The following is a 26044-nucleotide window of genomic DNA, read 5'->3' on the forward strand; positions in this document are numbered from 1 at the left end:
AGTTTGTTAATAAATTCAAATCACAATGGAGCGCTGAGAGGTTTTTGTCGAAAGTTGGTGGACCAGTGCATCGAAATCTCTTGACTTTGGACGAAATATTTGCAATTTTTGGTCTGGTGCGAATCTTCGGATGATCTGCTGCCCCTATCTACCAACTTTCGACAAAAGCCTGTCAGCTTTCCATTGTAATTTAAAGTGCATTGTCAAAGGAATCGATGGGTTGTAGAGAGTGTCTCCGTAGTAAATGCGAAATCTCCTTATTGGCGTACGAACATCCGACGCTGTAACATGCCGTATGATCCGGTAACATGATCTGGGTGAAATACTTTCAGATTGCAACGAAATTTTAATCCGTTATTCCACAAGCGGTATCCTGGGTACATTCACTGGGTGAATCGTGTCCCCTTCAAAGATACGTCTGCGGTAATGAGTCCAGCTGAGTAGTAGAAAATAACAACAAAAATACAAAAACTAAAGAGAACAGACCACACAGATGATGTCCTTTTACGGATCCATAACACTAACAATTTATTAACATTTTCTCTTTTTTCGACTCATTAAGAGGCATGTGTACAGGTTTCGTGTGACCATAACTAACTTTCGACTCCAGCAAATGAAATTAAGAGCTTTGTGGTGCACATCATTTAATGAATTATCGCTGGCTGCATGTAATATTGCAAGGTAAGCGCTACAGAGGGGTAGAGGCAACAACCCCTTTAGGTTTTCAAGTAGTGATAAAAAAATGAGACACAATTCAATTCAAGGTTTATTAAAAACATGATGGATGACAATTAAAAAAGAGGTCTTAGTCGTGTAGATTCATTATCCGTTATTCTATATGAGACGGGACAAAATGGCGTGGCATTAGGGTTTCTTCGCAATCCCCTAACCAAATACACTGGCGCCATCTTTGGATAAGTGTACAAAAACGTCAAATATTAAATAGTAATTGTGAATGGCAATGATGCTAAAAAGACTAGCTAGTTATTGTCGCAAATAATTACTTGTCCTTAATGATATTGTTCAGCTTCCGTATTTGGTTAAAACCTGCTAATTGAAAACTCCCAAGATGATACCTTAAAAAAAAAACATCCTTGATAGCAAGATTTTTTTTCAAATATGAAAGGGGTTCTTCATTAATCCGAGCATTTGTGGCATTTCAAAGGTTCGGTAATCCGGAAGTAAAATGAGGACTGTTATTTCGAGAAGTTTTTAATCCGAAAATGCAATGAATTTTTTTTTCTTATTTTCTGAAGGCTCAGTATATTCTTAAAATTAAACGTGATTCGAAACCGTTAGTACAAAACATTTAATGAACTACACGAGCTTTACTTCCTTGCGGTCTATCTGGGGAGCATTAATTTTGAAATTCATGAAAGAGCATGTCAGAATTTTTATCTCGCAAGTTCTGTCTTATCTGATAGTTCTAATAGTAACAGTGCTTCTCAGCCAATCAAAACCAAGAAAAGTTGTCAGATCTAACAACAAAAAATATATATATTTTTAAATCGATAAAATGTTCCCCAAACACAAAATATGTGTATTTCTGTAGGCCTATTGGACGTAGGAACCTTCGAAAAACGAAACCTTATTTCATTTTCGGAATATCAAACCGTCGGATTATCGAACCTTCAACAGTTCAAAGTATTCGAACCTCCGGAATTTAGAATCTTTTGGAATCAATAACACGCCGTAAACCGTGTAACGGACCAGTCCATAAAACTTATATGAAACCTATTCTCCCATTTTTGCATTAAAATTTCGAATTAACTTACAAATTCTTCTGTTGGCTGTTCTGCAGATCGCCTTCTTTGGTTTAAGGGAATCGTCGGAGCTTCGGGAATATACATTAGCGAATAATCAATTCTGGCGCCAAGTGAATCCTAAAATGGATGAAAATTGTAATATTTAACATAGATACGATATGGACAAAGCATATTTATTCGTTACTATATCGCATTTCATTATTCTTTGAGAAATAGTTCGAATGCCGACAAATGATACAACCACAATCAAAACGGAAGATACTAGATAAGAAGACGCACTCTAAAATTACGAGAAAATCATTCAAAGGGTATCTTCGTGCTCATTCAGTAATTATTTCTGTTTTCCTCAGCGCTCCATGCAAGTCTTCCTTTTTATCATTGGTGAATGCTCTTAAGCTTGAACCCGTTTTATGAAAGGAGATATAAACACATGCTTGTTTGATGTTCTTTCCGATTAAAATGACGAACCATCGTGCTGGAAATATATACAAGGGACTGTTAAAGTAATTATTAATATTTAATAATGGATTATGAAAAAATTTGATTAGTCAAACTAGAATGTAAATAAATTTGAAAAATTTGATGAATAAAGGAATGAAAAAGATAAATTAACAAATAAATGAAATAGATTTAAAGAAGAGGCGGAGATTGACTAAATGTATGGAAAAATATGGTCATGCAAAGATTAAACTTAAGGGCCTTATGTAATGTCAATACCAATAATGATCATGCGAACATTTCATTTAAGTTTTGTATTTGTATTTATTTAGACAAGTAAAACATACAAAGTAAAACATGTCAAAAAGGTTTGAAAAACCCGTACAAGTCCAAGTCAAGGTCAAGTCCACCCCAGAAAAACGTTGACTTGAATAAAAAGAGAAATTCAAACTAGCATAGTGCTGAAAATCTCATCAAAATCGGATGTAAAATAAGAAAGTTATGACATTTTATAGTTTCGCTTATTTTTCACAAAACAGCGATATGCACAACTAGGTGAGTCAGTCGATGATGTCCATCACTCACTATGCCTATATCTTTTGTTTTTTTATTGTTTATATTTCATTTTTTATAGCTTTGACAATAAGAACCAACTTGACTGAAACATATAGTATTAAACAATGCTTATTCCACATGTTCAGGTAGGAATTAATCGTTGTATCACTTGACAATGAGGAGAAAATTAGAATATTTCATATTTCATATAATAAAATACAAAAGAAATAGTGAGTGGATGGCGTCATTGTCTCCTCATTTGCATACCAGCCAGGATGTGCATGTAACTCTTTTGTGATATTAAGCGAAACTTTAAAATGTCATCACTTTCTTATTTTACATCCGATTTTCATGAAATTTTCAGTGTTATGCTTGTTGGATTTTTCTCTTTTTATGCAAATCAACTTTTTGTTGGGGTGGACTTGTCCTTTAAAGACTTCAATGTTTATTTTTCACAGAAATGCATGACCATTCACAATCAATTTGGAAAAAAAAGAGAGAAGAAATAACACAAGGGAAAATCTTAGGATATAAATAATTTCCATGAACATATTGAACTTACATTCAATGGAGCAGAGTGTTTCAGAAATCGACCAATATTGTCCATCCTCGCTTGCAATTCTGTGTCCATCTCCTTCGATACGAGAACCTCCTCGCATTCATACGGCCGGATACCCGTCCGAATGACCCCAGAGTCCGTTTGAGATCGAGGAGATTCGGTCATTTCTTCTTCATGATGGACCTCAACCAAAGATGCTTCTGAAGACGAATAAAAAGTAACCAATAATGAAACGTAGTTGATGACGATTTAATTTGAATACTGCATCAATCTGTAACAGCAGCCATTGGAGTACGTATACGGGAATTTTGCATCGGCTAATATTTCTTTTTATTGTAATCAATAACTACATGCATTTTCTTCCATACATTTTCGTTTTGGGGTGTCTATTTGTTTTAGGGGATTCGCTTTTGAGGAAATACATGTTTAGATGACGTAATTTTCATACTTCACACCTTACGATTACCTTCATTTTCTATGTATGCGTAATTCGAAGTCCATTAGTCAAAACAGATCTTTTATTATTTATCTTTTTTTTCTGTATAGATATTAGATTAACAAGATGAATAGGAACAATATAATATGCATATACTTCATTAGCCATTCATTTTTTTTATGATATTTACATTGTTTTATTATATGATCATTCGATTGTAAAATGTAAATTATTGTTCGTGTTTCTCATAATGATGACCCACCTCTTTTCTCCAGGGTGCTATGACGACTAATGTAAGAAATACCTTCCACGTCGTTCGTCTTGCGATAACCGTATCCTAGCAACGTGGTAGACCCCGCCTCTGAGTGTCCAGCGGTGTAATCTTCAGATCGCCTTCCTCTCATCCTTCTCCCCATCGTGCATAGGGCGAGGAGAACGATGAAGATGATGATGACGATGGTTCCAAGGATGATAACGACTTTGACCCAAGTTGCTTTGAAAATGAGAGAACAAATAAAGGGATTAAAGGGAAAGAGCCTAGTCGATCTGGCGCTGCACAATAAAATAAATATGGATTTTCAAACAAAGATGTACTCATAACTGAATACAAAAGCCTTAAAGAGAGGGGGGGGGTAGGTCTACCTAGGATGGCAATGAAAGTCCAAATTTAGTTCTGATAAATCGTAACACTATGGATTGCAGTGTTTGCATTCATGATATGATGAGAAAAGTGAAAACATTATTGAGAGAAGGCACGACATCACAATTAACGTGACAAATTCGTGTAAAACTTTTCTTTTTTTTATTACCGACATATTGATTACTATGGGGACCCGAGACGTGCTTCCGGAAATGGCGGTGACCTCATTAATAAAGACGCCCCCCCCCCCCTCTATATTTCTCTACGATAAGTGCATCTGATGTATTGATGGAACCTCAATTAATAAAAACAATGCAAAAAAAAATCAGTTTCTGCATTAATCAACTTACCAAGCATATATGGTGGAAGATGCGTAACTGCAAGATGGAGGGGAGATAAAGATGATGTAATATTTATATTTTTAAGTGCGATTGCAATATGGAATATGAATCAGAAGGCCTAGATTATCCCCACAGCATTTGTGAGTTTATACAAGAAATATGGTAATCACTTTATAGACAGCTTAACACCTAGATATTACAGTCCGAATACCAGCTTTTGTCTGTCTCCAGTGCTGCCGTTTGAAGTATAGGCTGAAAGACTCGAAATGACGGGTATTCAAAAGCAATTTCGGCGAATTCCGAAAACTTGCCAATTCAATTTCATCGAAAATGATAAAACTTGAGGGAGGTTTTATATAATATACTTTCAAACCATTGTATCTATAGCTTTAGACCCGACAAATTCGATACGGTGAATTTAGTATCTGACGATAAAAAATACCTCTGACAAAACACTTTAAACAAATCGAGATTTTTCTGATTGCGAAAAAAAAACAATCCATACCACTGCAATAGCGACCCGGAAGCTGTTTCTCATAGAGGTCATCGTAGCCAGAAGAACATCTACAGGTAAATTTTGCTGATCCTCTATCGATGCATTTGGCTGCTGGATCACAGTCGGATAAGTTAAGGAGACATTCATTGGCGGCTAAATGGTAAAATATAAACAGATATACAAAAACTATTTGAAATAGTTCAACTTTATAGAAATACTATAAGCAGAAGCAGGAGCAGCAGCCTTGATATGGTCATTATGGTATTACAGCAGGGTTCATGGTAGACTGACATTTCTACCATCCCCCCCCCCCCCCTCCTCTGTTTCTATTCGGTGAGAATTTACTCATAAATGTGCTGCACTAGATCCAAGTGATGTGAATAAGTAGGCCGACCTGGTGGAAATATTTCATTGAATGCACCCAACTCGGTAATCAATAGATAGTTCGCACCAAAGCCGGGTGAATAATAGTTGCGTTTGTATCATCTAGAAAGCGTGCCTTGTTATTACAAGTATTATCATTATTATTTTGATCATTATCAATTATCATTATTATTATCAATTATTAATATTATAATTATCATCATTATTATTGTTAGTATTACTATCATTTTCATTGTTATTAATCTCTTCATCAGTATCACTACTAACACTATCACTACTATTACTATTACCATTACTACTATCAATACTTCTACTCCTACCCTCAGGAAATTATTGTCCTCAGAGCTCCACCCCCTCTACCGCGACCACCAGCACAAAATAAAGCAACACCTTCACCATCATTAGCATCAACTGTAAAACAAGCTCAACTTACGTCCATATTCTACGATAGATGATGCAAGACTTATCTCTCGAGGAAATGTCCCGTTATTATTTACCAAGTAAACCAATGTCTCGTTCATAAGCATTGCCTCGTTGACGGAAGGTGACGTAAAGCTAACCATATATTCCACGATTATACTTCCGGGTCGGAAGTTAATGATGTCACAATGGTAGAATGACGATGTATATTCAATGTATGTTTTATACGTAAGTTCCATCTGAAAAAAAAAGTGAGACATAACCATTCAGTAGTTTAAGCCAACATTGTTTTGTTAATCAACAGGCCTATCTACATTCTGCTCGTCTTACAATATAACAAAATATTACGTTAACTGGCTCACTACTGTAAGTTATTCAGAACTCAGTCCTATACAAATTTGTTTTGGAACTCTTCCTAATTTCCTGACAAAATGTTTAAAAAGTTTGTACGGATGCTAAAAGGCCTGGGGAAAAAAAATCTAGCGTTAAACAAATAAAGAAGGTTCAATAACAACGTATGCCATCGGCATAAGCCTACACTAAATTCTTCGATATGCCCGGGAATTTTTTTTTAAAGGAATCTATCCGCACCACATCAATATATGAAAATCTCCATAGCTTCAGCGATTGACGTTTCTTATTTCCTGTCAATAAAATGTATATGTAAAGATCTCGTTTAGCAATGACAAAAATGATATGGATGTATGATTAAGATGATACAGATGAAATCGTATGCATTGAGTCATATCTTTAGTTTTGGTTCTAGAAAAGATACAGGTGTTACTTTACATACCGCTTTACAAAATTCTGTCTCGAGCTCCTTGAAGTAAGTCGATGATGAGATGGTTAGTTCTGGTGTAAATATGGCCTCCCTTCCCTTAATCAAGACTATCTTAACGTCAGCCTTGAATGTGTATACCTCTTAGAGTAAGAAATAGAAGAATAAACATGAACACGAAATCTGTGTTGTTTTAGTTATAAAGAAAAATTATCGATAAATGTGGTTAAAAAACATTAATTTCTTCATCGGGTCTTGCCATTAGATATATTTTCCACTCTAAATCGATTTCTGCAAAACAACACACTCATTATAATATTTTCTTTATTACCTAAGACTAGAAGATTTTTCACAAATATGTCATATTCTTCCAAATCTCCTATTGTCATGTTACTACTTTGTTTGATCAATGTTATTTTGGCCATTTCAAATAGCACATATTAACCAATCGCCGCGTTCTAAAACACAAAAATCCTGATCGTCATTAGTTCTTTTCAAAATAGATTTCATCAGTAACATCGAGCACAGAGAAACTTCATTAAATTATGTCAATAATGAAAAGAATACAATCTTTTTGTTATGAAACTCTTGATTTTATATCAAATTTAAAGTAATCATATACGACAATTCAAATATAGTTGAACTGTACCAAAGAAGCCTATTATGTCTTATAGGGACGCATAATGATTTCTTAAAAACTGGCGTCTAGAGAAAACCGTATTGCTTACACTACTTGGGAAGTCTCCAAAATTAATAAGATTTCTATTCTTGTTTTGTGTTGTTTCTTTGTTTTAACAGAAAAGATAAATAAGCCCAAAGACTACATGACCATCACTAACATGACTAATCTACGCACAGCATGAGTTAGCACGACACATAAAGCAAAGCAAAGGTAACAGCACTGTATATTCGCTTACCACTGCAGACGTCATCCACCCGTTCATGGCCATCAATACATCTACAGGAGTAGCCTTCATCAGAATATATGCAAATTTCATTCGCTCCTTGGCATTTCACATCACACCAAGATTCTACAGAATTGCAAATTTTATACGATTAATTACAAAATGTCATATTACCAATATTATGAATTACAGAAAATGCATATATTTAAACTTAAATTGAGCATTGAATATCAATTGAGCATATCTGTTCATACCCTATAGAAGCAGTAAAGGAGATCATCAATGTGGCCATAGTCATGTCTACATTTTTCATCGCTTCGATCTTATTCTTCATCTATCCAAAAAATACGTGTTTATGCTTGAAAATTCTTCATCATAATTCTGCAGTATCTTGTTTTTGTATCAGATGTGCATGATAAAAAAAAACTACGAGAAACTAAAAAATAGAAAAAGAACTTACTTCTGGTAATTGTGGGTGAATCGGATTTCAGATCAGTTGGCGCAAATGAAGTATCTCTAGTGGAAGGTAGTCTTGAAGGTGCAGTCGTGGTGGTTTTGAAGCCTGCTTCCGTTGTACTTCCAGACGGTGTGGTTGTATAAAATCCAAAGGCAGGTGATGTTGAAACGGGTCTTGTTGTCGCTGGAAATTTCGGGGAGGATGTAGACATTACAGTCGTTGATGCATATGTGCTTGCTTCGACTGTGGTAATTCTTTGAGGTTTTACTGTATCTTCACTCACGGTGTGTATTTCTTGAGTAATTGGGGCAACAGTTATACCCTCAGTGGATAATGTATTCGGATATGTTCTAGCTTCTGGTGTGGATGTACTTGTTGCCTCCTCGTCACCGCTGGGTTTATCGGTGCGGACCTCGGATGTGTGAACAACAGGAGTTTCCTGAGATGAAGATATTTCAGCTCTCGTTGGTGTCGTAGTAAGAGGAGCCATTATATTAGTGGGCGTTGTGTTAATTGAAGAAGCTGTCATAATATCCTCAGTTGAAATAATCACGGTTGTCACCCCTTCTGTTATTTCTTCTTTTACAATACGGGTTATAATATCAGATACATCAGAAAATGAAGGAATCGCTCTTCCTTCCGTTAGGGTGAATGGATTCTCCGTGGGTGCTGCTGTGGTAATTTCAATGCCATGCCAAGATTCTATAGTTATGTCCTCGCCACTATCGTATGTGATGTCCCCTGTAGCTGTGTCTATTGTAGGCCTAACAGATATTAATTCATCTGAAACAGACAGACTAAGAATAGTTGGTGACTGTGGCGTAACTGAAACAGCTGTACTTCCTTGTGTTGGAGCGGTGGATTCGGTTTTGGTGACGATAGTTTCCGCTTCAGAAAGTGCTGAAGTCGTTTTCCCATCTGTTTTTTCCTCAGTTGTTCGCAATGTGGAGAATGGATTATCAGTGTGTGTCGCTAAAGTAATGCCAGTGCCATGCCACGATTCTGTAGTCATTTCGTCACCTAAATCGTCGATGATGTGCCCTGTTATGTCTAACGTAACAGATATTAATTCATCTGAAACAGACGGACTAAAAATAGTTGGAGACTGTGGCGTAACTGGATCTGTTGAACTTCGTTGTGTTGGATCGGTGGGCTCGGTTTTAATGACGACGGTTTCCGCTTGAGAAAACATTGGAGTCGTTTTTCCTTCTGCAAATTCTGCAGTTGAATGTAAATTCTCACCAGAAGTCGGTGGTCTGGTTTTAAACATCGTACTATATGAACTGGCAAAGTCTGAAATAAGACCTTCGGGTGCTTGATCTGTACTCATTGTTTCTGGTGTGTCCTTCCCTATTGTGGCAAGTGTAGAGGGACTTTGTGGATAAACAATGGTAGTCATGAAATCGGTTCTACCCAATTCAGGTTTGAATGTCGTGTCAAATTCAAATGTTGTTTCTACTGTCTCAGACGATACAATAAAAGGGTCGTTAGCGGTTACTTCCCGAGACGTAATTCTATCAATTTTTTTGGTTACCCTGTCTGACTGACGAACCATTCTTGTTGTTGATATTTCTTTCTGTAGCATATCAGGGTCTTCTAGGGTCACTATAGCCGTTTCAAATTCAATAGTGACTGTTGAATCAATAAGATTTGTTGAGGCGTTTGATATCGGCTCTGTATCACCCCTTTCTGTAAGTAAAATGTCTGTTCTAGAGTCATCCTCGGAAATAGTGGTTACATCGTAAGTTGGGCGAGTTGATTTTAACATACGTTCACTTACCATACTAGCATTTGTCGAAATGCTTGGTGCCTCGCTTAAAATGCTAGACACAAGTTCTGATATAACAATAGTTCCTGTTCCCTTTTGGGAAATATCCGTGGTCTCTGGATGATGTTCAGTGATTCCGGAAGTCGACTTCTGCTCATAGGTCACTTCTATGTCATCGTATTCTTTGTAAGTCGGTGTTCTGACTTCATCTGTTACTATTCGCACAGATGTTGCATCATCCACGAGTGCAGAAAACTCAGAAACATCAGATGTTATTGCATCCATTGAGTCAATGACGGTGACATCTTCTGTCGCCATCGATGATGTTGCTTCAGCTGCGTCTTCACTTCTGATTTTTCCAGTTAAAGTAGTCTGATCTGTCTCTAGCGTGAATGTGATACTATCCTTTCTATCTAAAGCCGTCGAATCATCATGTGCAGTGAGTATAAACTGCTTATCAGTGGCTACAACAGTTGTGTCTGTCTCTGTTGGAGCTGGTGTTTGGCCTATGTCCCTCGACGATTCTTTTCCTTCAATACTGTACGTAATGGTTTCAGTGTACCACTCGTCTTCTGTTACGCTTCTGTCGGTAGGCGTTCCAATTGGGAAGGTATGTTCAGGATATTGTTTCTTGGTATGTCCTACTGTTCTCTCTAAAATAGAAGCCAAATCGTGTGTGATAGAGAGGGTAGAGTATGTTGTATCAGTCATCTCAAATGGCTTGTATGTGGCTGTGCTTTCAAAGTCCATATCTTGGGAAATTTCTTTTTCCGTTTCAGTTATTTCGAGACTGTCACTGACAATATCTGACTTTTCCGTAACTACCGACTCGAATTTAAATGTGGGTAAATCAATACCCGTGTTTGTAGATGATTTGGAGGGCAAAGGCGTTGTTGTATCCCATGGATTTAAGCCATCTGATTCGCGTGTCATGATGATCTGGGTAGAGATACCTGTTATGATTTCAGTAGTTAAGTCTCCATCTCCCTCCAATGTTGGTGTATCGGAGATTTCTGTCAATATCCCCTCTGTCTTAGCGCCAGGTTTTCCCTTAGTAGTAGGCATTGATACAGGTGTTTCTGTTCCTAGAAAACTAGATTTCATATCAGAGGATTGGTCAGTGCTCTTCGGATATCCGTCGATTGCAGTTGAAATGCTTTCAGTTGGGATTTCCGTTTCCACTCCGACAGTAATCATATCGATGGATTCTTTTACTTGTTGTCTCGTATCATTAAAAGTTATTCTAGTAGTCATTAAGTCTGTGACAATGTCAGAAAGTTTTGTGCCTTGCATTATTATTGATCCATCCGTAGTTCGTTGCTGGATATCTAATTCAGTCGATATATAGGTTGGTCCGTCAGAGCCAATGACAACATCTGTTGCTTCCTGTACTCTTCCGGTTATTGTAGAGGAAGGCATATCCATCCCAGTCTGCGTTGGTGATTTAGAAAGGGGTGTTGTTGGGTCGACGACTTCAGTGTTTTTTACAATATCACCTATTATTGTGATATCAGATCTACTGGAAGATAAAATATGTGTCGAAAAACCAGTTACAAAGGTTGTGACTATTTCTGTTCTTACTGTATCATCTTTCTGGGTGGTTGCTTTCTCTGTCTTTGTGTTTTGATATTCCTCACTACGAATTATTGTGGTAGCTTGTTCTGTTCTTAGAAATTGGGATGTCCCTTCTTGGGATTGGTCGGTGCTCCTCGGATCACCAACGATTGCAGTGGACGTAATTTTAGTTGTAGGTAATGTGGAAGATGGTGTAAGGGATTGGACTTCCGTTACAATAAATGTTTGATATTCAGTGTCCCAATCAGTTCCAAGACTCAATTCGCTTTCTGTTTTACTTTGAATTGTTGTCCCCCTTTCCCCTATATTATCTCTGATGGTACCATCAACTGAATCTTTGGTTGGTTGACTAGTTTGATCTAAAACAACGCTCACAAACTCAGTGACAACGTCAGTAGGAAGAGTGATTTCTTGTATTCCCAATGCCTCATCTGTAGTTGTTTGTTGCGAGTCCATTTCAGTCGATAAGAGTTCTTGAATATGAGTTGCTCTGGCAACATCAGTGACAATGGTTTTAGGTGATGTGGAAGATGGCTTTGGAGATTGGACGTCTGTTACACTATATGTTTGCAATTCAGTGTCCCATTCAGTCCCTAGACTTAATTCGCTTTCTGTTTTACTTTGGATAGTTGTCCCACTTTGTCCTATATTATCTCCGATGGTACCATCAACTGGTGAATCTTTAGTCGGTTGACTAGTTTGAACTAAAACAATGCTCAAAAACTCAGTGACAACGTCAGTAGGAAATGTGATGTCTTGTATTCCCAATGCATCATCTGTATTTATTTGTTGCGAGTCCATTTCAGTCGATAAGAGTTCTTGAATATGAGTTGCTCTGGCAACATCAGTGACAATGGTTTTAGGTAATGTGGAAGATGGCTTTGGAGATTGGACGTCTGTTACAGTATATGTTTGATATTCAGTGTCCCAATCAGTCCTTAGACTTAATTCGCTTTCTGTTTTACTATGGATAGTTGTCCCCTTTTCTGCTATACTATCTCCGATGGTACCATCAAATGGTGAATCTTTGGTCGGTTGACTAGTTTGATCTAAAACAATGCTCACAAACTCAGTGACAACGTCAGTAGGAAGTGTGATGTCTTTTATTCCGAATGCGTCATCTGTAGTTATTTGTTGTGAGTCCATTTCAGTCGATACGAGTTCTTGAATATGAGTTGGTCTGGCAATATCATTGACAACGGTTTTAGGTGATGTGGAAGATGGCTTTGGAGATTGGACGTCTGTTACAGTATATGTTTGATATTCAGTGTCCCAATTAGTTCCAAGACTCAATTCGCTTTCTGTTTTACTTTGAATTGTTGTCCCCCTTTCCCCTATATTATGTCCGATGGTACCATCAACTGGTGAATCTTTGGTTGGTTGACTAGTTTGATCTGAAACAGCGCTCACAAACTCAGTGACAACGTCAGTAGGAAGATTGATGTCTTGTATTCCCAATGCCTCATCTGTAGTTGTTTGTTGCGAGTCCATTTCAGTCGATAAGAGTTCTTGAATATGAGTTGCTCTGGCAACATCAGTGACAATGGTTTTAGGTGATGTGGAAGATGGCTTTGGAGATTGGACGTCTGTTACAGTATATGTTTGATATTCAGTGTCCCAATCAGTTCCAAGACTCAATTTGCTTTCTGTTTTACTTTGAATTGTTGTCCCCCTTTCCCCTATATTATGTCCGATGGTACCATCAACTGAATCTTTGGTTGGTTGACTAGTTTGATCTGAAACAACGCTCACAACCTCAGTGACAACGTCAGTAGGAAGAGTGATGTCTTGTATTCCCAATGCCTCATCTGTAGTTGTTTGTTGCGAGTCCATTTCAGTCGATAAGAGTTCTTGAATATGAGTTGCTCTGGCAACATCAGTGACAATGGTTTTAGGTGATGTGGAAGATGACTTTGGAGATTGGACGTCTGTTACAGTATATGTTTGATATTCAGTATCCCAATCAGTTCCCAGACTTAATTTGCTTTCTGTTTTACTATGGATAGTTGTCCCCCTTTCTGCTTTAATATATCCGATGGTACCATGAACTGAATCTTCGGTCGGTTGACTAGTTTGATCTGAAACAATGCTCACAAACTCAGTGACAACGTCAGTAGGAACTGTGATGTCTTGTATTCCCAGTGCTTCATCTGTATTTATTTGTTGTGAGTCCATTTCAGTCGATATGAATTCTTGAATATAAGTTCGTCTTGTAATTTCTGTGACGATATCTGTCGTCCCTCGTATTGATCCAATTGGTATAGATGATGACCGTTCCGGCCAAACTCCCGTTGTTAATTCAGAAATGAAAGCCGTTTTTTCATCAAATTCTACGTCTGTCACTTTAATATCCACCGAGCTTGAATCATCTGATATGCTCGACATCAGAATATGGGTTGAGACGCCAGTACAATTTTCGGTGGCTAAAGTCGTATGAGGTCCCGATCTAAGTGTAATTTGTGGTACAGTCGCTACCTGTTGTGCATTAGCTCTTACACCATCCTCACTATTAAGCATCTCAGTAGCTTGTTCTGTTCTTAGAAATGAAGATAAAAGATCTAGGGATTGGTCAGTGCTCCTCAGATCACCATCGGTTGCAGTGGACATGATTTTTGATGTAGGTGATGTGGAAGATGGTGTTTGGGATTGGACTTCCATTACAGTATATGTTTGATATTCAGTGTCCCAATCAGTTCCAAGACTTAATTCGCTTTCTGTTTTACTTTGGATAGTTGTCCCTCTTTCTCCTATATTATCTCCGATGGTACCATCAACTGATGAATCTTTGGTTGGTTGACTAGTTTGATCTGAAACAATGCTCACAAACTTAGTGACAACGTCAGTAGGATGTGCGGTGTCTTGTATTCCCAATGATTCACGTGTGGTTATTTGTTGCGAGTCCATTTCAGTCGATAAGACTTCTTGAATATGAGTTGATCTGGCAATATCAGTGACGATAGTTGTAGGTGATGTGGAAGGTCTCGTTTGAGAATGGACTTCTGTTACAGTATATGTTTGAAATCCAGTATTCAATTCAGTTTCTAGACTTGATTCACCTTTTGTGTTACTTGGTATAGTTGTCCCCCTTTCTGCTTTCATAACTCCGATGGTACCATGAACTGAATCTTTGGTTGGTTGACTAGTTTGATCTGAAACAATGCTCACAAACTCAGTGACAATGTCAGTTTGTTCTTCTTCTGCAAAAAAATCAAATGAATAAACTGTTTCAGTACTCGTGGTACACGTAAACGGGGATACGATAAATACCAATAAAGATTCAGTGCTCCTGTTTAATAATGAACATTACCATTGGCAAGTCAGTTAATAACATGAAATCAATTATTTTTATTATTGAGATGGAAGATAATTGTCGGTGCGTCTCTAATTTTAATTGATGACATCTTCCCAAATTGTACGAGATTCAGGAAATCAAATCCTGAATCTGATTGTGAGGTTTATCAAACTTTTGCTCCCGAAATGATTTATTTTTTTCTTCTTCTTTTTTGCAAAGTACAGTACATTCGAATCGCGGAGAATCGGAAGATATTTGATTTTTGTAAGGGGATATGATTAATCAAATCACAACAGCAGAATATCAGCCATATTAAAAATAGGGTTTGAGCGGCGGCATATACTAAATTATCCTTGGGTTGGAAATAATAATGACAACTTTCAAAGAGTTTACAGGTTTGTTATTTTCTTGAAGATGTTATACCTTGCTTACAGATTGACAATCCAGCGGTTGTCTTTTTTTTAATCATATTTGCCTGACCCCATGCCGATGCAAAAATAAAATCCCATGCCACTTCAAATCACGCAGAGCCCGATTCGCAATTTCCGTTGTTAAATGACTGAAAATCAAATCTCTGTTATTATCATACTTCTTTGTCCTACAAACTATCCCTTCTTTGCCCCTCCCCCTTCTCTCTCTCTCTCTCTCTCTCTTTCTCTTTCATTCTGCTCTGCAGTCTTAAATGTCACTTCTGTTTCATTATTACATGATTCATGCACTTCCTTTCAAATGATTTCTAAATTAAAATGAGAAAAGCTCTTGCGAGTTTTATCATTAGTTCTTTTTTTACAGCGCACTTAAAGATGATGAACATGCAATACAAAAATTGAAATTCCTACCGAAGCATTCAAAAGAAGGTTCCCATGTTCCATCGCGGCATGTGGCGGTTTCTAGTGGAGGTTGTGTGGTTTGGTTTGTGCAGTAGAAAGTTACATTATCCCCATCACTGTAGTTCCCCAATGGTGTGGCAAGATGCGGAGATGAACAGCCAGCTGGCAGGATAAAATAATGATCATTTGATGAAGACATATTGTGATTCACAAAATCAAATTTACATATTCATCACTTAAGATAAATCCTAATTACTCATTCTGAATATTAAAAATATGAAGATGGAGTGCGTTTATGTTTACCTGCTCATGTATGTACAAGGGGCCATTAATTATTTTTCCTCTGGTCGATTTATTCACCATGGAAAATCATTTCATCGACTTGATAATTAGTTTACCATTATTTGGAACTCAGTCACATTTACTCTACGGCGGCCGTATGGCGAGTTGAAAACAGCCGTTTTATTCATTTATATTCAAACCACCTACATTTGTTTCTGGTACAAAAAAAAAGATTAAAACGGCTGATTTTTACTCGCCGTATGGCCACCGTAGAGCAAATTTGACTGAGGTATAACTCAAATCTATTCGATCTTTCTAGGTTAGGAGGAAACTTAATCTGCTTTGTAGGTATACCTCAGACATCCAGTTGTGACGGGACACAATAGATTTCACCTTTAGCCTGGAAAATCTCAATAGGACCCTGTTTTTACAATAACATTTCAATCGTCCTTCAATCAAGCCAAAGTGTCGTAGTCTCTTTCTGCTAAAGCATCTCACAATACAATTTTGTGGCAGAGTACAGATGTCGATTCAAACATTACTTTCCTTCATCCGATATGATGAAGCTTATATAAAGTAATGAATAAGCCTCCAAAGTTCACTAAAAAAACTATGAAATTTACAAACCACCGTATATGTTTAAATATTTCATTTCTTTCTATTTAGCATGCATAGACAACCATGTATATATTTTAATTACTTTTTTTTAGATTTTGATTTATCAATATTTGTTAATTGAATATTGTTTGAATTGTTACTTCCAATTTGAAAGTGTATGCTTGATTAATTTGTATATTGATTTATGTAATTTTTCTTGTATTCAAATTTTATATTTGTATGTAAAAAAAGTGAATATATGAATTGAAATAAATAAAATTCAATTAAAAAACCACATCGTCAACAAATCAGTGAAACTGTGGTGATGTTTTTGATTGTTTATATTTTCGGCCCGGCAAACAGGCTACATTATGTATATTATTTTAGATTTCGGCATAAATGTATAATTAAAAAATTTTGGGGAAAGCAAATTTGGCTAATATTATTGAAAGTTGAAAAATTATTAATAAACAAAATAACAATCCATTGTCCATGAAGACTCATCGAGACGAATGACATTTAATCAGCAATTATGTTTAGAATATGTTTAGAGTCATTTAATATATCGTAAAACCATAATAATTTCCTTGCAAATTCAAAACTATCGCTTAAAACGATACCCCTCGTTATTATTCGGTGTGTTGGCTCACAACCCCCCTCACAACCGGGGGGTCGGTGGTTCAAACCCCGGCCGCGTCATACCAAAAGAAGTTAAAAGATGGGAGTTGCTGCTACCCTGTTTGACGTTCAATGATTTAAGGGATAGAGCAACGTCGATCTGGAGCTGCACATTGGCTGCCAGGCCCATGATCAATTGGACAAAAAGAATTTAAGGTATTTCTATTTCAGAATTTATTTCGAACAATAAAACATGGATAAGCTTTGACGTTAACTTGAACTTGTAGCAATAATGGTAATTTAGATTTATGTGCTCAATCGATTTATGCATTAGAATGCAAGCTAGCCAGTGTAGCGAAAATATTTAGTTAGTTTAAACTACACTATTATTATTAGTAGTAGTAGTAGTAGTATTTGTTTGTCGTCACCTGTGCCTGGAAGGCGAAAAGCGAACTGAATCACTATGACCCGCAGGTCTCTCCTCCCGATATAACTCATTGGGGGAGTGCAGGTGGACAACTACACCGGGGTTTCCCCCTACTCTTATACGAATAGTGCAGTGGGTTCTTAACGTGCAAAGGTGGTGACTCTCCTCTACACGGGGCCTCCATTTAACGTCCTATCCGAGGGACGGAGTGTTTTCCACTGTAACATAGCCTGCATGTATGAAACATGGGAGAGACGTTTAAACACAACGCACTGGCTTCAGTCATCCGCCCGGGGTGGACTCGAACCCACGATCTTTGGTTACCGACTGAGCCAACAACGCTCTCGACCTTCAAAATGTAGCTTCATCCCATCATCCCGACCACCCCCAGCCCCTTCTCGCTACGGATATAAACCACTTTATTGAGTGTTATGTAACGTAAAGGTCAAGTCCACCCCGAAAAAATGTTGATCTGAATAGATAAATCAAACTAGCATAACGCTGAAAATTTCATTGAAATCGGATGTAAAATAAGAAATTTATGACATTCTAAAGTTTCGCTTATTTTTCACAAAACAGTGATATGCACGATTCAGTGACATGCAAATGAGAGAGTCGATGATGTCCTTCACTCACTTTTTATTTAGTTTTTTATTGTTTGAATTATACAATATTTCATTTTTAACATATTTGACAATAAGGACCAACTTGATTGAACCATAGAGAAAGAGGAAGTCCAAGTAAGTGCACAATGGGCAAATTAGCATAACAATGGAATATGACGTAATAGTTAATTTGCATAACAATGGAGGGTATGAATGGCAAGATGACATCACACGATGAATATTCATGAGTAGAACAAAAGAAGGGTATCGTGGATAAACAAAGGGAACAATGGGAGACCTCCTAGTCCAAGTAGGTGCACAATAGAGGTTTTAATGAATATGCATGAGCAGTCGAAAATCAAAGTAAGTGCACAATAGAGGGTCTCATGAATATGCATGAGCGGTCGAAAATCAAAGTAAGTGCACAATAGAGGGTCTAATGAATATGCATGCGACAGGGTTGGTGACATGTCCAGGGTATGTTTCCTAGCAACAAGATAAACAAAAACCCAGCAACAAGGTAAACAAAATTGATTGGATGTATTTTTAACCCATTTCTATTGTTTGAAGGTTAAAATTAGAAACGGGGACGGATGAAACAATAAGAAAACTTGAATAGTAGCCTGAGAACGGAAAAACATAGCAACAACTTAAAAATATGTAAAAGTTGCCCCTATTCTTACATTACTGGTACCTACATAGTCCAATAGATAAGAAAGTCTGGTTATGAACTGTATCCTTTCATGCTTGCAGCAAACAGTACTTCAAGAGAGGGGTCGATGATGTTGAGATGACTCTGTATTGACCAAAGAGATTATTTCCGCCCATCAATATTTTTGTATTCGGAGTTCACTCTGTATTGATCGAATAGATTAGTTCCCTCCATTCATACATGGGCGAAGGGAAATGACCGTAACCAATCTTCTCTTACATGTATAACATGTATTTCAATCATTGCAATGTAAGTTGTTTGATATTTGTCAAGGGGGTCCAGTGCCTAGTAACAAGGGCTGTGTATTGACGATGGTTCAGTCGAGAAGCTGTTTGTTAGTTGCCAAGGGGGTCAACTGCCTAGTAACAGGGGCTATATATTGTCGAGGCATTACTCGAGATAGTCACATTCTTCAGGATAACTGTAGAGACAAGTGAGCTCCATCTATCGTATCAAGCCGTATCTACTTTTTGACACTTGCAGTAAGTAGGAAATTTACTTTTCTATCTTAAATTACCGATTACTATTTGAAACAAACTATTTAGAGTCGATTTATTATATGACACTGTTTTAAATATTCTATGCATAACATGATTTAACCCGAGAAGATGGAATTCTGTAAATGGATGTTACTTGTATCGATATGTTATTCATAAATGTTTAGGCCATGTCATCTGCATTTCTAAATTCTAAAACAAAATATATATGTCTATTTCAGAAGACCATGGCTAGTCAGTGGACATCTCAGGATGAACATCAATATATTCAAGCTAGGCAAGTACTTGCCAGCTTGGAGGAGCGACGCAAACGACACCAGGCAAGGAGGGCCAATGAAAGGGCGGAATTGCTAGATGCAAGACGCGGAATTTCATCCGTTCGGTCCTCGCCTTCTTTGACCACGGAGGAGTATCCCGTTATCCCTGAAACTCCCGATGACGAGGAGGAATATCCTGTCATTCCTGAAACCCCTTCTGAAATGGTAAGTTTATCATCTTTTAATATTTGAGTCAGTGTATATAGGAACAGAAAAAGATAAAGCTTGAACAATAAACACAAGTGTTGATGTAACCAGTCTGACTTGTATGTTGTTATTTTTTCTTTACTTCTACGTTACAGATGGTGTCTGAAAGCCCTACAAGGGATGAAGAGGAACGCATGGAATCCGAAATAGATCCCTCAGATTCTGAAATGGTACGTCCCTATCCTTGCTATTGTATACCCGTTTTTTTAAACTATTTTGGGAAAAAAATATTTTAAAAATGTATGCAATAGATATGTAAGCTTTATCATTATAATCTAATAGCGTTTTATTCTTTTTTCATTTATACAATTTAGATTTTGCCAGATAGTAGTCGGGATCTGTTTGACTCTCAGAAAAGCAGCGCTCTCGATTCGAATACTCTCGAAAGTGAAAACAGCAAAGCCCCTGAATCGGATAACGTGGCCTCCGAAGAAGTAAGTAATTTCAATCTTTAAATATGACGTTACCTAATGAAGCAATGCTGGAGAATATCAAATGACTTAAAATAAGAGTATCTAATATGCTTACTCTAATTCCACTTTCTTCTTTTTTTTGTGTGTGTATGCATATCCACAGGTAAACATGGAACATTTTTACGATGTTGTGGAGGAGCAAGAAAGAGATGCACCCCGCTTCGGAGGACGCGTGACGGATTTTAACATCGTCGTGAGGCCGTTGCATCGGCTTGTTGAGGAGATGGGCTCCCTCGAAGTTATAGGTAGATTATTTTCTAGCATTATTTCACGTCTAACCGAGGGTTTCTTGAACGGTGATCTTGTAGGTTTCATTCTGTCAGGTTCCAATTTACGTCAGGATGTAGGCATTCCTCTGACTCGATATGATCAACTATCAGTCGATCGAATTTTAGCTTTGTTGGAGCAAATTTTACAATCCAACGAAGATTTTAACATCTCGGAAGGATTCAAAATACGTTTAGTTCATATTCGTATGCCGCAAGGAGGTAAGGGATCGGAAAATATGATTCCCCTTGACAAATTCATTCGCAAAAAGGGTAGATTTATCCAAATTACAAACAAAGATGAGCTTTGCCTAGGTAGAGCACTGGTAGTAGCCATGGCACATGCTCATAAAGAGGAGGATCCTGCTAATTTTCATCAAATCACTCACCCTAAAAAATACACGACCCAATTTGATGCGGCAAAACAACTCTTTATAGACTCTAACGTACCGGAGGGTGTTTGTGGAATCCCAGAAATAGAAAAATTTCAAAATATCCTGACAGAGCGAGGGTACCAGATTGCCGTCTATGTCAATGGTGGAGCCCACGGCAGGATATATGCCGGACCACCCAATAGGCATTTTCTTTCTTTATTCTATCACAACAATCACTTCGATGTCATCACTAAGATGCCAGCATTTCTTCGCAAATCATATTTCTGTAATACCTGTCTAAAGGGATACGATATGAAGGCCAAGCATAAGTGCAAAGATACATGCAGTGCCTGTAAGAGTGAGACAAATTGTGTATTGATTAAAAGAACAATGTGTGAACGATGTGGGCGTGTGTTCAAAAGTCAAGAATGTTTCGACAACCATCTTAAACAGGTAAGTGGTAATAAGAGTGTATGTCGGTTATTCTTCAAATGTAAACAGTGCAATGTAATGTTAGATAGCACCCGCGGCAGTGACAAGACCCATGATTGTAGGTTCGGGTATTGTGAACGATGTCGTACTACAGTATCAAAGGAGGGTCATCAATGCTTTATGATTCCTCTGCCCAAGAAAAAGAAGAACAAAGCAAAAAATCAGGAAGAGAGGAAGAAAGGAGACGATACCCAAAAGTTTATTTTCTACGACTTTGAATGTCGTCAAGATGACAAAGTCGATGAAAATGATCACGGTTCAGTCTTTAAACATGTACCCAATCTTTGTGTAGCAATAAGAGTGTGCGGGCAGTGTTTTGACAAACAAGATGCATGCCCTGATTGTGGGGTACGTGAACATGTTTTTAGGGGGAAAGACACGTTGGACAAGTTTGGGGAATGGTTATTTGGCATAGAGGAAGATCACAGGGGGGTCATTGCCATTGCTCACAATGCTCGATCCTACGATTCACAATTCATTCAGGAGTATTGTCTAAAGTCGGGGGTGGTACCTCAAGTCATCATGAGTGGTGCTAAAATTCTATCACTCACTTTAAATGATGTAAAATGTATAGACTCACTTAGTTTTCTTGCCATGCCATTGTCTTCTTTTCCTTCAACCTTTCAACTGAAGGAATTGAAAAAAGGGTTCTTTCCTCACTTTTTCAATACCCTCGAAAACCAAGATCATGACGGACCGACCTTGCCACCTAAAAAATATTACGATCCAGATGGGATGTCAACAGAAAAACGCGACGAGTTTGATGTTTGGTATGCGCACCATCAAAACGACAATTTTAACCTTCAAAGAGAATTACTAGAGTATTGTCGTTCTGATGTCCAAATTCTGATGGAAGGTTGCATGGCTTTCAGACGTCTCTTTATGAGCGTCACGGATAACATCGACCCCTTCCATAACATAACGATTGCCTCAGCCTGCAATACTGTATTTCGGACGCAATTTTTGAAGCGAAATTCCATAGGTCTCATCCCTGTCCAAGGATACAGACATAAAGATCGACACTCAATCATTGCCTTGAAATGGCTCGAATGGGTTAGTCATAACGAGGGAATTCAAATAGAGCATGCGCGTAACGGTGGTGAACATCGAATCGGCAACTACAAAGTGGATGGTTACGATTCAGCAACGCGGACTTGTTATGAATTTTTAGGGGATATTTGGCATGGGTGTCCACGCTGCTACAAAAGGCGTGATTTGCTTGTTCCTGGTTCCAGTACCACCGTTCAGGAGGTATACGACCAGACAATGTATAGAATAAATGCATTGAAGAAACAGGGATATCGCGTCATCACGATGTGGGAGTGTGACTTTGCAAAATTAAGACGCGAAAACAAGACGCTACAGACGTTTTTGGAAAAACTACAGTTTCGGGATCCTCTCAATCCTCGGCATGCTTTTTACGGAGGGAGGACAAACGCGGTGAAATTGAGTCATAGAATTCAGGGTAATGAGAGAATCAAATATGTAGATGTTTGTAGTCTTTATCCTTGGGTTTGCAAGTACGGTAAATATCCCCTGGGTCATCCCGACATTATCACAAAGGATTTCGAGGATATTCAGCGCTATTTTGGATTGGTGAAATGTAAAGTCTACCCACCTCGACAACTATTTCACCCTGTTCTCCCATACAGGAATGAGGAGAATAAGCTTCTCTTTCCTTTGTGTCGCACATGCGCCAACGAAAAGCAAACTTCAAAATGTACGCATAGCGACGAGGAAAGGGCCCTTGAATCTACGTGGGTTACGGAGGAAGTAAAGAAGGCAATAGAATTGGGGTACAAGGTTGTAGAACTGTTCGAAGTGTGGCATTATCCTCACTTTGACCAATACAATCCTCGAACCCAGGAAGGAGGACTCTTCAGGGATTACATAGATCTGTTTTTGAAAGTCAAACAGGAATCAAGCGGATGGCCCTCCGAATGTCATTCCCATGACGACGAGGTGTCCGCCGATATACAAAAAAAGCGCGCAAATTATGTGAGACAATATCATGAAAGAGAAGGTGTGCTCTTAGACCCTTTAAAAATCAAAGCCAATAAAGGACTTAGGGCTGTGAGCAAGATTTGTCTTAACAGCTTTTGGGGCAAGTTTGGGCAGCGGAATAATCTTCCAAAGACAGTCTATACGGTGGAACCTGAAGAATTCTTCTCACTGGTGTCGGACCCCAAATTGATCATTAAATATGTCGACTTCCCTACTTCGTATATGGCGCACGTGCAATATGTTGAGGAGGATGACTTTTTAGAAGTCCTCCCCAACACAAATGTGGTAGTGGCTGCCTTCACCACGTGTTGGGCTCGTCTGAAGCTCTATTCGTACCTCGAAGAGCTTCAGAAGAATGTGCTGTATTTTGATACAGATTCTATCATATACCTCAAGAATGATGAAGTAGAAGATGTCCCCACTGGGAATTTCTTGGGTGATATGACGGATGAATTAGAAAAAGATTTTGGGGTGGGTAGTTATATTACGGAACTTCAGGCCTTGGGACCAAAAAACTACAGCTACCAGGTTTTCTCAACCAAGCATGGAAAAGAAATGCCCGGAGCTTGCAAAGTACGTGGTATCACGCTAAATTATAGAAATGCAAAGCTGGTCAATTTCGACACACTCAACGAGCTCGTGCATGGTGAACGCACTCACACCACCGTTACAAATGCGCATAGAATCGCGAGGATGCGTACCCACAATATTGTATCCCGCGTGGAAAATAAAATCCATCGTATGGTATATGATAAGAGGGTACGTCTATCCGATTTTAACACTGTTCCATATGGGTATTAAGATACATATGTTGTATTTCTACCATTGATACTCTTTACCTTCTAACATTCTATATTTGCATTGTATCTCACCTCCAAATTTTCCTATGTTATATTTAATTCACGCGCTACAAAGAATACTTTATAAATCAAATATTTTTATGCCAAATTTTGTGTCATATTATTGCAAGCACTCGGTGCTACCTGATGATTGATGTAGTGTATAAACGATAATATTTCAGTGTATGATAATTGCTCTTTGTTTACTTAGTTATGTAAAGGATTTCAGAATGGTGCAATATATATATATACTAAGAAAATTCTTGCCATTTAATTTGTTCGTACTTCTGCGAGTGTGTGTGTGTGTTTGCATGTTTAGAACGAGAGAGAGAGAGGGTTTTTCAATCGTATCCCTTATTCGCCTTCGGTTAGACGTGAACTATTGTAGGGAAAATAATCCACCACCCTCAATTTGAACGACGATGTATATGTATATTGTTATATGTAATCAAGATATATATTTTTTATATCCTGTGCTTATACATTATATATTTGACTTTTCAAAATGTCTGAAAATAAATACGAAAACAAATCACATTCATTGTTATCGATCGTCTCTTTTTATTGTAATGTGTGCATAAAAAGGAGTGTGTATGACACGATAAGCGAGAGAGCATGAGGGAGGTCTTTTCGCCGATGTTTGATAAGCAATAAGTATGTTATAGGTAAATGCTATAAAACAAAAATAAAAAAAAATAAAAAGTACGAGATGTATAAAAGAACCGCAAAAAATCAGAGAGACTGAATGTACATGTATAAAGGAGAGTGATTCTGACAAGTTGGAGGCATTTGGTGGGATGGACGTTCGCCTGAAACATCCATTTACAGCTCTCATAGCAGGACCGACGGGGTGCGGTAAAACTCAATTTGTGAGGAAACTCCTCAAACATCATGAAAAATTGGTGGATAAACCTTTTGATAAAGTCATTTGGTGTTATGGGGAATATCAGGTGGGTTATGCTGATATGGCGAGGGATATGCCATTCATTGAATTTCAGGAAGGTATTCCCTCGGATTTGGAAGGGATATTTGACCGCAGGAACTCTAATCTAATCGTTCTGGATGATTTAATGTCCCAGGCAAATCAGGATCAAAGGGTGTCGCACCTTTTCACTAAAGGTAGTCATCATCGCAACCTTTCCGTTATTTTAATAAGCCAGAACCTATTTCATCAGGGAAAAGAAAGTAGAACCATCAGTCTCAATGCCCACTACATGATCTTGTTCAAAAATCCACGCGACTCTTCTCAGATTGTCCACTTGGCAAAACAAATTTACCCGCAAAATGGAAAATTTCTGCAAGAAGCCTATAAAGATGCAACGGGTCGACCTCATGGCTATCTCCTCGTAGACCTCAAACCAGACACGGATGAAAAATTACGGTTAAGAAGTAATATTTTCCCTGGAGAAAGAAATGTGGTGTATGTCATGAAATAACTGTGTTTGCCCTATAAAGAGGTTGGGCAAAATGGAATGGTCATCAGTTGACATATAAATACATTTGCGAAAGCAACAACAGACTCATTCGGCATGTCTCGCCGTGTAAAGAGCAACATTCCATACCTGCGCGTCTTGGCTAGGGGAACCCCGGCACAAAGAAAAGGTGTACTGCAAGGTGCTAAAAAGGATTTGATTGAAACAATTTGTGAATGCGCACTTAATATCCTTCACGGCACTGTTCCTTTGTCTGTTGTG

General features: G+C 37.9%; 2 protein-coding genes across 2 annotated transcripts; one reads left to right on the forward strand and one right to left on the reverse strand.

Annotated features, from left to right (window-relative positions):
- Positions 1–17: 17 nt before the first annotated feature.
- LOC135156710 (mucin-2-like) lies at positions 18–17327 on the reverse strand. The gene is made up of 12 exons (XM_064109709.1): positions 17222–17327; positions 15650–15802; positions 8179–14715; positions 7731–7844; positions 6829–6956; positions 6049–6274; positions 5241–5384; positions 4745–4771; positions 4017–4247; positions 3322–3518; positions 1776–1883; positions 18–436 (listed from the first exon to the last, which is right to left on the reverse strand). Exons 1-12 carry the CDS (start codon positions 17325–17327, stop codon positions 407–409), a joined length of 8001 nt encoding a protein of 2666 aa, XP_063965779.1. The 3' UTR covers positions 18–406.
- A 1131-nt stretch (positions 17328–18458) lies between these two features.
- LOC129254369 (uncharacterized) lies at positions 18459–24862 on the forward strand. Its single transcript, XM_064109710.1, has 5 exons — positions 18459–18479; positions 19600–19860; positions 19998–20072; positions 20217–20336; positions 20479–24862. Exons 1-5 carry the CDS (start codon positions 18459–18461, stop codon positions 24310–24312), a joined length of 4311 nt encoding a protein of 1436 aa, XP_063965780.1. The 3' UTR covers positions 24313–24862.
- Positions 24863–26044: the final 1182 nt, after the last annotated feature.

This window comes from Lytechinus pictus, chromosome 14 (assembly GCF_037042905.1).
Source record: "Lytechinus pictus isolate F3 Inbred chromosome 14, Lp3.0, whole genome shotgun sequence".
Classification (NCBI taxonomy): Eukaryota; Metazoa; Echinodermata; class Echinoidea; order Temnopleuroida; family Toxopneustidae; genus Lytechinus; species Lytechinus pictus.

Coding starts and splice junctions, on each gene's coding strand:
- LOC135156710 (XM_064109709.1), bottom strand. CDS start 17,327: ATGGGCCTGGCAGCCAATGTGCAGCTCCAGATCGACGTTGCTCTATCC. Junction 6,957..7,730: donor GGTGGATGACGTCTGCAGTG/GTAAGCGAATAT, acceptor TCTTACTCTAAG/AGGTATACACATTCAAGGCT. Junction 3,519..4,016: donor TAGCACCCTGGAGAAAAGAG/GTGGGTCATCAT, acceptor ATTCGTCTTCAG/AAGCATCTTTGGTTGAGGTC.
- LOC129254369 (XM_064109710.1), top strand. CDS start 18,459: ATGGGAGACCTCCTAGTCCAA. Junction 18,480..19,599: donor TGGGAGACCTCCTAGTCCAA/GTAGGTGCACAA, acceptor TGTCTATTTCAG/AAGACCATGGCTAGTCAGTG. Junction 20,337..20,478: donor ATAACGTGGCCTCCGAAGAA/GTAAGTAATTTC, acceptor GCATATCCACAG/GTAAACATGGAACATTTTTA.